Raw genomic sequence first — 11,696 nt, 5'->3', positions numbered from 1 at the left:
GAAGGAAGCCTCCCAGGTAGGACCGAGCCCCTCCCACACAGGTAAACACTGGCTCTGCTTAGAGTGGCTCTTCCGCGCGTTTTTGACATTCACACGTGTGTGTCTGTTCTCATTTAAGTTTGTTTTTTTTAATTTATTTATTTTACTTATTTATTTTTTGGCTGCATCGGGTCTTCATTGCTGCACACAGGCTTTCTCTAGTTGCGGCGAGCGGGGGCTACTCTTCGTTGTGGTGCGCGGGCTTCTCATTGCGGTGGCTTCTCTTGTTGCGGAGCACGGGCTCTAGGCACGCGGGCTTCAGTAGTTGCAGCACGCAGGCTTTACTAGTTGTGGCGCACAGGCTCAGTAGTTGTGGCGCACGGGCTTTGTTGCTCTGCAGCATGTGGGGTCTTCCCAGACCAGGGCTAGAACCCGTGTCGCCTGCATTGGCAGGCGGAATCTTAACCACCGCGCCACCAGGGAAGTCCCTCATTTAAGTTTTACACAAGAGGCGTGGCAGTGGGCGTGGCCGGCCATGACTTGTGTCCTCCAACAGGGCCTTGGAGGTTGGTGAGTTCTCTCTGCTACCTGCCGGGCGCCGTTTCCATGGCAGCATTTCCCTGAGCGGGAGTGGTTATGACCCCTCCCACCCAACAGCTGGGGAAACTGAGGCCCAGAGGGGCCCACGTCTCCTGCAGGGCTGGGCCTCCAGCCGTTTCACAGGTGGGGAGACTGAGGCTGAGATGAGTTCCGTGGCCCCTGGCCCGGGCTCTTTGCCACTGAGCCGCCTCCTTCCAGAAGCTCTTCCCAAGCACTCAGCCCACGGCCCTCCTCCCCATGACCCCGAGCCAGGGCCCAGCAAGAAGAGGAGGAAGGGGCCGGTGAGCTGCAGTAGCCCCTGGACTCTGGGCCCCACGCCCTGCCACCCTCCACCCCGTTTTTCCATGTACCATGGCCTTGGCCGCCCTGCAAGGGGCCTGGCTGTCCCCCAGCTTGGTGGGAGGGCGGGCAGCTCTGCCTGGGCCCTGGTTTCCCACAGCTGTCCCTGCAGACCTGCTAGTCCTGGACCAGTCCCCCCCCCGCCCCCCGCTGCATCTGTCCCCCTCAGACTGTCCTGTAGGGCTGGTTCGGCAGCGCCTGGGGCTGACCCCACCCACCCACTTCTGCTCTCTGGGCCGCCTAGACCCACACCATTTCTGGGGGGCGTCAGCCCCCATCCCTCAGCTTCAGCTCCCTCGCTCAGTTTCCTCATCTGCAAAGTACAGGCGACAGTCGTGCCCCTCATGGGTGCTGGGCAGTCATGGCGGCCGTGGTGCGTCCCCCCCAGTCCTGGCCTCTCCCTAGGTCTCTCCCAGGCCCACTGTCCTTTCATCTCTGATGCTGACGCAGGCCTGGCATGACCTCTGAGCCTTCTCGTGCTGCCCCTGCAAGCCTCTGGGGTCCCCCGCCCACGCTGGCCTGTGGGTCCCACTGGCCGATGGCGTGGTGCTCAGGCTGGCCTCCTGTGTGTCCCGGGGCTTCCCCGCATGGGGCTAGAACACCCCTCGGAGGGTCGAGGTGAGGGCCCCGAGGGTGCGTGAACAGCTGCCCATCCGTCCCACAGCCCTTCACGCTGGCACGCCTTCCCCCACTTCACAGGTGGGGAAACTGAGGCTCGGGGCGGGCGGCCTCCTCAAACTCCCTCGGGAGGACGGGCCTCGTGTCCTCTTCTCCCACCCGGCGTGCAGGCCAGCCTTGGGGTGACGTCACGGCACCGCGGGTGCACCTGGGGGCTTCGACGTCTGGCCGCCCCCCTCCCCACAGGCCCCCCATCTCCCTGCAGGCCGGGCCGTGGTGTCCAGCTCTGTGTGGAACGTCCCGGGTGTTTGTAACCTCCACGCCGGCCTCCCTGCCCTCCCTTCCTGGCTGGGCACCAACTGAGACCAGGGGTCACTTTCCCCATCTGCAGGACCAGGCTCTGATGTGCTGGGTGAGGGTCTCTGAAGGGTTAAACATGCAGGCAGGGGTGGGGGGAGCCTTTCCTGCCCAGCAGGCAGCCCTGCTGGCTTTCCCTCTGCCCTCACCCCATCCTATTGTTCCTGGCTCGGGAAAAGGCATATTTCCCCCATGAGGTCACCAGCCACCGGCCGCTCTGATGGGGAGGTGGGAGCTGCCTGGGCAGAGCAGGCCTGTCCCCCTCCTCAGGACGTCCCCACCGCCTCTCCACCTGAGCGTCTTCCTCCTCTGCGGGAGCCTGGGGCTGCCCCAAACCTCCTCTGGCCTTCCCTGAGTCTTAGCCGGCCCTCGAGGCCAAATGCAATGCCACCTCCTCCAGGCGGCCTGCTCAGATGCCCTGAGCCTCCTAGTCACGCAGAGTCACAGTGAGGCCAGGTCCCCGAGGGCTAGGTGTGGAGCCAGGAGTCTGGACCCAAGTCCTCACTCTCCCAGCACGGAAGCCCTTCTGCTGTGGAAACCTGATTCCCCCTCTGAACAGGGGAGAACTCGGCTCAGCTCCCCGTTTAGAGCCCTGTTTGCCTCTGCTCCCTGCTCCCGTGCTGGCCCCGGGCCACTGTTTGCTCTGCTGGCCTCTTACCCTGTCCCCAGGCCCTGATAACAGGCAGGGGAGGTGGGCTGGGCATGTGACCCCAGCCCCCTCTCTCATCCTGGCCCCGGGTGACCCGGCTGGGGGCCAGCGGGCCCAGCTGTCCTGGCTCACGTCCCCTGGGTCAGCGTCCGGTGCCAGCCGCGCTCCTGGCCACCCCGTGGCCTCTTGTTTCCTCATCTGTGTTGGAGGCGCTCGCGTCCCAGGCCGCGCTCATCCTGTCTCTGCCCTCTGTGTCTAATGAATGAATGACTGAGGGGCCGTTGTCGCCCCTCCAGGGCAGGCCCTGTGCGGGCTCTGGCGCCCGGCGACCCTCCCAGGGTGGGGCCGTGCCTGGCAGCGCCCACCTGGGGCTGACGTGCTGTCCGTCGTCCGTGTCCCCTGTCCCCCCCACCCCGTCGTCCCACGCGCTCCCCCGCCCCCTCTGACGCTTCATCTCTGATTTCCTGCTTTTGGCCGACGGAGCTTCTAGATTCTTTTCCTCCTGCTTGGGCTGGGGCTGGGGAGGGGCCGGAGGCACGGCTCCACTGGCTGCAGGCTGCGGGGCTCTGGCTGGCCCCTGCCCCTCCAGTTCTGGGCTCTGAGATCCTTCGCTGATTTCTGGGGCCGTTCTTTTATTTTGGTAAAATACACATAAGGTAAAATTTACCATCTTAACCATTTTATTTATTTATCATTATTAACTTAGGGGGCCACGCCACGCAGCATGCGGGGATCTTAGTTCCCCGACCAGATATCGAGCCTGTGGCCCCTGCAGTGGGAGCGCAGAGTCTTAACCACTGGACCGCCAGGGAAGTCCCTTAACCATTTTTTTGTTTGTTTGTTTGTTTTTGCGGTACGCGGACCTCTTACTGCTGTGGCCTCTCCCGTTGCGGAGCACAGGCTCCGGACGCGCAGGCTCAGTGGCCATGGCTCACGGGCCCAGCCGCTCCGCGGCATGTGGGATCTTCCCGGACCGGGGCACGAACCCGTGTCCCCTGCATCGGCAGGCGGACTCTTGACCACTGCGCCACCAGGGAAGCCCCTTTAACCATTTTTGAGTGTATGGTTCAGTGGCATTAAGTACATTCTCGGTATGGTGCAACCGTCACCACCACCTCTGGAACTTTGCATCCTCCAGGACTGAAACCCTCATCTGGGAAGCGCTAGTTCCGTCTCCGCGTCCTGGGTCAGCGTCAGTGTCAGAGCCAGGCCTCCGGGAGCTTCCCCAGGACCCGCACCGCGTGCGCCTCCCCGTCACGGGCTAGTGAACGCCGTGGCTGGTGCGGTGTGCTGTTCAGCTCTGGTGTCCCGGGCGGATCAGAACAGGGCAGAGAACTGCAGCATGTGCCCTCAGGAGAAAGCTACCTGGATGGCTGGGTGGGCGGCACCGCCTGGCTGGCACTGTGGAAGGAGAGGGGCAGAGCCCAGCAGGCTGCAAAGCGCAGCTCTGGGAAACAAAGGAACTCACAAGCCTTTGCCGTAGACGCAGTTCCCTCCGGCCTCTTGGCCCAGATCAGGTCGATTTGTTTGTTTGTTTTTACGAAAACGTGTATTTGTGGAAAAGCTTTAGGTTTCGAGTTGAGCTGTTGGCTGTGGCAGGTGTACATGTGGAGGGGGGCGGCTTAGCTCTAGGGGTGCTCCGGGCAGTGGGGGGGCGCGGCAGCAGCCAGAAAGGAAGGCGGCCTGACCAGAGCTCGGGACCGCGGCGCTGGCCGTGTGGCGCTCTGGGCTTCCTTATTGCTGGGGTGATGGGGGGCTTGAGGAGACGGTGGGAAGGGGCTGAACACCCCACCTGGCCCTGCCACCTGCTCCGGGGAGATTGTCTGCATAGCTGAGTCCGTGGCCGGGTTCAGGTCGGCTTGTTCTGGCCCAGGCCGTCCAGACGGCTGCGAAGTGGCGGTCGAGCCATTGCTGGCCTCACGGTGCACACCTGGGGGTCTGAGGGGTGGAGCGCGGAGGTGGGATATCGACCCCCTCTTGGAGACCTGATCGGGGTGGGCTTCTACCCCGTGCAGCTCTGCTCCATCACGATGACTGGGCCCTGAGGCTGGGCTGTCCGCGGGGGCCGGGGGTCGGATCCGTGGTGGACACTGGCGCCCACAGCCGACTGCTCTGTCCTGGCCTGGGTGGGCAGGGCTGGGTCCCCCGGGCCCGCTTGCTGGCCGTGGTGATTGAGGAGCACGGTGGCCAGAGGTGGCTCTAGCCTGGGGACCTCGTCAGGGCCGTGCACGCGATGCTGGTCCCCTCTGGGCAGCGAGCGGGGCTTTCCTGGCCCAGCCCCCTCTCGGGTCCCCGGGAAGGGCTGAGTGGCCCGCTTGCTCAGTGACGAGACCCGAGTTGGGACACATGGCACCTCCCTGGCATCCCCAGACCCCCTCACTTCCTGGGAGCGGGTGAGGTCCCGGCACCCACTGCACTTCATCAGGATGGGGTCAGCAGCGCGAGACGCAGGGGGCGCCCTGGAGTCAGTGAGGGGAGAGGCTGCAGACACGTGCGTGACTTGTGCCCCGGACGACGTGCTGGGGGGCTCCGCCGTGGCCCGAGTGGGTGTACCCAGCTGTCTGGGAGGCAGAGGTGGGGGGAGGAGGCTAAGAGAGCTGGACCCCAAAATCAGCTGTGCTGTGTGTTGACTGAAAAAACATTTTACAAAGGAGAGAAAGCAAGTCGGGAGAATGTTGTGACCTCAGGGTTGGCCCCGTGACGGGGGCTCCGCGGGGCGGGTGCCTGCGACACATGCAGACATGACGGCCACGCTTGTCAACAGACAGCAGAACCGTCGTTAAGTCAGGCGTGGTGCTCCCGGTAACAGTGACATGTCACGCGTTGAGCGAGGTCGCTCGCCCACGCAGGGAGGTGGCAGCCTCGCAGGGGTGACACGCACAGCACCCACGGCAGAGAGGCTCGGGGGGCGATGGTCGAGGGGCACGGGGCTGGTTGCCCCCGCCCCCCAGCAGCCGGGCTGACCGCGTCCTGTTTGCTCCGCAGCCTGCCTCTTCCGCATCAACGCGCTCTCGCTGGTCTACCTGCTGTTTCTGCTCCTGCTGCCCTGGTTCCCGGGCCCCTCCGGGCACAGCATCCCAGGTAAGGGCGGGCGGGGCTCTGCTGGGGGGGTGGGCGGTGACTCGGGGTCTCGGAGCTCTTTGTTCAGGGGCCTGGGGTTGGGGGAGCGTTGGGGCCCCGGCAACACCGGGCAGGGATGGACTTTCTCTGCGGTTGAGGAGCCTCCAGGGAAGGATGGGTGGTCCTGAGTCTCATTTTTCATGGAGGACCCTTGGCTGGTTTCAGAATCTCTTTTCTGACCTCATGCCACAGGGGCCATGATGCAGGATGCCCCTGGGGCGTCTCCTGGCTGTGGGCTGGGCCGCCTTCCCACCGGGTCCCTCCCCCAATCCCCACCCTGTCCCAGCGCCGTCCTTGCGGCCCCTCTGCCCTGAGCGGCTGCGGCCAACCTTAGGTCCAGCTGCCACGCCGGCTCCCCAGCCCCGTCGTGGACTCAGGCTCCATCCACGTGCACTCGGCTTGCTGCGGGTGGGAAGGCCCATCAGGGCGCCTGGGCCCCCAGGACGGTGTGGACGGTGGTGCCCACGGCACGGGCTCGTCTGAGAGGAGCTGGAGCGGAGAGGATCCCTGCGTAGGAGGTTCCCTGCCCCCTGCGCAGCAGAGCACGGGCCCCTGTGAAGGGAGGTGCAGGCCTGCAGGCAGGTGGCACGGGAAGGGGGCACGGCTAAGGGATCCCTTCGCGCTGGGGCTCCCACCAGGTGCTCTCTGGGTGCTTCTGGACTTGCCGTCGTCCCGGCTTCTCGGTGAGGACAGGTGCCTGGGGACTGCTCTGTGCCCCGTGGGTAGGGAGGCCGTTAGGTTTTGGAGGGTGAAGAGAGGCACCCAGGGAGCAAGTTGGGTCACACAGCCAGGGTGTGACCCCCCGTGCCCGGCGGGCCGAGGGTTTGGCCGAGACCCTGGAGGGAGGTGTGCCCACGCACTACCCCCGGGGGGTGCTGGCCACTCTGGGGCCTCGGGCGTGGCCTGTGGCTGCCGAGACCACCCCATACTGAGCGGCCACACAGCACGTCCCCACCCACAGTCCAGAGGTCGGAGTCTGGCCCGGACCTCATGGGGCGGAAGCCCAGGTGTTGCAGGGCTGGTCCCTCCTGGAGGCTCTGGGAGCACCTGCTTCCCAGCTTCTTGGCTCGGGGCCCCTCCCTCCATCGCCCAGGCTGGCGATGGCCTGTCAGTGACAGTCCCGCCCTGTCACTCTGACTCTGCCCTCCTGCCCCCTTTCCACAGTTAGGACCTCCCCTTCCAGGGGAGCCAGGGGCAGCTCCCTGCTGGAAGTCCAGCTGATTGGCACCGTTGGTTCCCCTCTGCTGTGTCAGGAAGCACTCCCAGGGCCCCCGGATTGGGCATGGATTTCCCCGAAGGAGTGTCATTCTGCCTTCTACAGGGTGGCAGGTCACCCCTCCCCGGCCTGTGGCATCTGGCGGTAACGCCCTCCTCAGCCTCTCTCCCCACTTGGGGCACTCGTACGGAGCCCTGATCTTGCAGTGTGGGTAGAATTCAGGGGAGGGGCCCCAGCACGGGTGCAGAGCAGGGAGCCACGGGGCACCCCAGGCCAGACCCCTCCCCAGCCAGCTGGCCCAGCTGCCCCCCAACTCGCAGCTCCCTGGGGAGGGCTGCTGGGCAGAGTCTGGCATCCGGGCCTTCCTCTCCTCTCCGTGGACCCCGTTCCCGGGCTTTCGGTTCAGAGCTGCTTGTTCCGTCAATATTTCCTGCCCACTAGCAACTGGGAACACTTTCCTCTAATTGGCAGTGGTGGAAGCACAGGCTCCCGGCCAGGGCAGGAGTCCAGAGTGGGGAGGGGTCAGGGAGCAGAGGGAGAGGCGCTGGGAAGACTTGCCCGCCTGACCTCCATCCGCCTGACCTCCATCCGTCCATCTCTCCAGCCCCAGAGGCCCTTCGGGGACAGGGAGGGTGCCGGGTTTTTCCGGGCAGAAGAGAGGAAAGCGTGAGGCCTGCCCGTGCCTGTGCCGCAGCTGGGCCTCAGCGCCGGCAGCGGGTGGAAGGTCTGAGGCTGTGCAGGGTGCCCGTGGGCGCCGACTGATTCCTGGCCCCATCCCCGTGGGGGCGTCAGCCTGACCCCGGCTCCCTGTGCAGGGCGGAGAGGGGTCAGGGCCATCACTTTGCCGGGCACTGGGGCGGCGGCCGTGGGCCACGTGCCCCGCGCAGGGCAGGGCAGAGGTGCCGCAGAGCTGCAGGTGGACCCGAGGGGGTCAGCTCCTGGCGACCTGATTATGTTTAGGGACTCAGGGAGGCCCTGCCCCTGCCTTAGAACAAACCCAGCCCCGCGGCGGCTCGCGGGAGAGGGGGCGCCTGCCCCGGAGCCCCTCGGCTCTGCTTGAGCTCAGGTGCTGTTGGGACGTGGTGGGCCACGTGGGCGGGCCCGGTTCACCTCGCAGAGCAGTCAGTGCACCGGGAGGCTCCCTGTCTTTGCCGAATGAGGGGATGAGAGGCTCCGCCATCCTCCCCAGACCTGCACCCTCCTGCCTGTGAGCAGACGGCGCCCCGGGGTCGGCAGAGCAGGTGGGCCTCCCGCTGCCCCCGCCCAGGGCCTCGTGCTCCAACTCTGGTCCCCCCCCGTGGGAACCCTGTCTCTCCCTGCCCCACCTCTGCACCGTCCTCGGTGTGACAGAGCCTCGGACGACCGGAGGACGCCCCTTCCCTCAGCTCCGCTTACGCGTATCTCGTCAGGAGGGCGAGGTCTGCAAGCCGCTCTCCGTAGCACCAGAGCCGGGCCCAGGGTGGGCGCTGCACTCGCGGGGGCTGGGGCTGCCCCAGAACAGGGTCGTGGGAGCGGGGCCTTCGTGGCGGCAGGTAGTGCCGAGGGCGGAGATGCCCTGGAGCGTTTGCAGACTGAGCAGCCGCGTCAGGGAGGTTTGGGGCTCGACCCCGGTGCCCGCTCTGGGCAGACAGATGCCCTTGTACCTGCCACGAGCCTCCCTGTCTTCTGCTCCTGGAGCCGCAGCTTCCCGGCCCCACTTCCTGCTTCTCCAGATTCCTGCCTGAGCCTAAAGTCCCTGAGCGGAGCCCCGGCTCCTTCGGGAGGAGAGACTCCTGTGTGACCCCTGCCCTGCACGGTGCATGGCAGAGGTGGGGTTGCCTGCCCACGAAGGCAGGCCCCGTCCATCCGCGGCGCTCCTGTGCTGTGCAGGCCTCACGTGGCCGAACGGGTGACCCCAGGTCAAGGAGAGGCAGGCGGCACTTCCAGCAAGTGCAGTGTGTGGTCTAGCGCCCTACGCACCCTTGACACACACGCACACATACGCACACGCGTGCGCGCCCGCCAACGATACTCGCTCTTTCTGGCACTCAGGGCCGAACCTCGGAGTCCACTGGTAGACTCTAGTGGTCACCTGCCACACGGTTTATCCCTCCTGGGCGATTCAGGAGCCCCACACTGGCTTGACCCCCCTCCCCTTCTGAAATCAGAGCTGCCCTTTGGCCTCACCCAACACTGCTGTCAGCCATCCCTCTATCCTCTCATTCTCCATCCAGCCCATCTTATAATCCATACATCCTCCCGTCCTCCCATCCACCCATGCATTCATGTGTCTGTCCTCTAGTCCATCCATCCTCTCCTCCCATCCATCCTCCCATCCATGTGTTCGACTTATTTGTCCTCCAATCCATCCATTCATCCATCCCTCCTTCCTTCCATCCATTCTTCCATCCATCCCCCATCCCATCATCCCCCATCCATCCATCTCTCCTCCCACCCATCTATCTCCCATCCATTCCCCCATCTATCCCGCGTCATACATCCTCTCATCCACCATTTATCCATCCTTTCTCCCATCTATCCATCCACCCTTCATCCTCCCATCCACCCATTTATCCTCCCATCCATTTGTTCCCCATCCGTCCCCTCATCCCTTCGTCCATCCATCCATTCGTTCCTCCTCCCATACATCAACTCATCGTGTGAAATCCCGGGGTACAGCCGCCTCTCGGAGCCCGAGGCTTTGCGTGGGCAGGAGAGCATCCCAGGTTCGATAGGCGGTGTGGCTGAGTGCTGGGTGGGGCCTTCCCTGGACGGTGCACGCTCTCAGCCCGCACTGGGCATGAGGCAGCACCCCACTGCCAGGGCCAGGCAGCAACACAGATGTTTCCGGGATACATGAGCAAAGCTGGAGGGAGCTTTTCCTTCCTGCACTGGCTCTGCCCCCACTGCTCCACGCCCCAGGACGGGGACAAGACCAAGCGCAGGCAGGATGGGTGTACTGTGTACTCTGCTGATTCTTTGCTGTGCGACTGTGGGCAAGTCACTTCACCTCTCTGTGTCCATTCCCATCTGTAAATCGGGGTCGTGATAGTGCTGGACCACGGGGCTGGGTGAGCTGTCAGTGGGCTGGTGTAGGAGGGGGGTGCTGCATGAGCTCACTTCTCACGGCCCCGTAAGACCCTGGGTCCGTGCTGGGTGCGTGTCTCGGGCTGGTGTGCACAGCCTGGCTCGGCCGGTAGCCAGGGCTGAGTGGCCTTGAGCGGTCTGCTCCCTCCGCATCCCCCCGCTCCAGGCCTGGCTGCATGCCGGCCCCACCGCTCCCGTCTCTGCCTCCAGGTCACACCGGCCGCCTCCTGCGAGCCCTGCTGGGTTTCAGCCTCCTCTTCCTGGCAGCCCACCTCACCTTCCAGATATGCCTGCACACCGTGCCCCACCTGGACCAGCTTCTGGGGCCGAGCTGTGAGTCACGAAGGGCCGGGAAGGGGGTGCCTGGGGGCAGCAGGCCCGGGGGAGAGCCTGGGGAGGGTGGGGGAGCCTCAGCCTCCTCGGAAAGGTCAGCTCAGCCTCAGGGGCCGCCCTGCCTCACCCAGGCCCTGCCTAATGTGGGCCGCCTCTGAGCCCAGCCACGATTCACATCCGGCCCAAATGGCCCAGCTCTAAGTGCCCCGGTAATAGGTGGCCGTGAGGCTGGGCTGAGCCCCGGCCCCGTGCTGGTCCCAGAGCACTGTGTCCGGGCAGCCCCGGTCTTCGCAGGCCCCTCCGTCTCGCATCTTCCTCCTGAGCCCTTGGCCGAGGGGGCGGGCCCTGGTGTGCCGCCCGCCCACTGTCCTGCGCGCTTTCACCCCGAGGATGGAATCCCCAGCCGGCACCCAGCCCTCCCACCTCCACTGACACTAGTGCCCCAGTGTTCAGACGCCGGAACCCTGGGCTCCCATCCCCACTGCCCGGTGGGGTCTCCCACCCCCACGTCCTAGCGGCTCGTGGCGGGCAGGGTGTCCCACCCCGCTTCCCATTTTCATTCCGTGAAGATCGTGCCTCTCCTGCAGTTTAGAAACTGGAGAGAAGTCAGGTGCCTCGAGCGCCCTCTGGTCCTGGCGGCTCTTAGACCAGCCCTCCCCCCTCGGGCCCCCAAGGAGCGGCCGGCCTCGGCCGATGGGTCCGAGAGCCCGGCCCAGCCTCCCGGGCCACACAGCGCCCGGCTGGGCCATGAAACCCATTCTGCCAGGCGGAAGTACCCTACCGGCGGAGGCAGCGTTCTCAAGCACCCCCAGACACCAGGGCTTCCGTGGCCCTCCTGGCAACACAGGAGGGGTTTCTCAGCACCCGCCCGCCTGACCCGGTTCCCCCGTGCCTCTCTCTGCAGGCAGCACCTGGGACACCGTCTCCCGACACATTGGGGTCACGAGGTGAGTCCCCCAGCCTCCCTCGGGGATTTCCTGGGCCTCCAGCTCCCGGGGCGCCCCCTGCTGGCACCTGCCCCCCTGAGCCGACCACCGGCTTTCCCTATCCTCCACAGGCTGGACCTGAAGGACGTGCCGAACGCCATCCGCCTGGTGGCCCCCGACCTGGGTGTCCTGGTGGCCTCCTCCCTGTGCCTTGGCGTCTGCGGGCGCCGTACGCGGACGGCCCGGCGGAGCCAGCGCGCCCAGGAGCCGGTGAGGGATGGGGGCGCGCCTGTGTCCCAGCCACCTGAGGACTATTGTACTTCTCTTTGTTCCTCTCTCTCTATCTCTTTCTTTCTACAAACGTGGACGGTTTAGTTGTAAAAGTCCGTATGTGCCCATCATGGAGAGACATGGCCATGGAGGAGGTCCAGTGCACGTCCCTGTGGGGGGTTGCTAGCACTGCAGCGCGTGGTCCTAGCGCGTGCAGGGACCC

The 11,696-nt window shown here is 65.3% G+C and overlaps 1 protein-coding gene across 1 annotated transcript in view; it reads left to right on the top strand.

Moving 5' to 3' along the window:
- Positions 1–4,968: 4,968 nt before the first annotated feature.
- PIEZO1 (piezo type mechanosensitive ion channel component 1 (Er blood group)) overlaps positions 4,969–11,696 on the top strand; it is a gene marked incomplete at its 5' end in the record, with an annotated part of 29,018 nt that continues 22,290 nt past the window's right edge. Inside the window, 5 exons of the mRNA XM_082677844.1 lie at positions 4,969–5,116; positions 5,528–5,623; positions 10,155–10,277; positions 11,182–11,224; positions 11,335–11,473. Of these exons, the coding sequence (XP_082533970.1) occupies positions 4,969–5,116; positions 5,528–5,623; positions 10,155–10,277; positions 11,182–11,224; positions 11,335–11,473 (549 nt within the window). The remainder of the gene's footprint in view (positions 5,117–5,527; positions 5,624–10,154; positions 10,278–11,181; positions 11,225–11,334; positions 11,474–11,696) is intronic.

The sequence above is a fragment of the Grampus griseus genome (genome assembly GCF_964374135.1).
Source record: "Grampus griseus genome assembly, chromosome: 19".
NCBI classification, from domain to species: domain Eukaryota; kingdom Metazoa; phylum Chordata; class Mammalia; order Artiodactyla; family Delphinidae; genus Grampus; species Grampus griseus.
The sequence above is the reverse complement of the archived record's forward strand: the minus strand, read 5'-3'. Positions and strand labels throughout refer to the sequence as shown.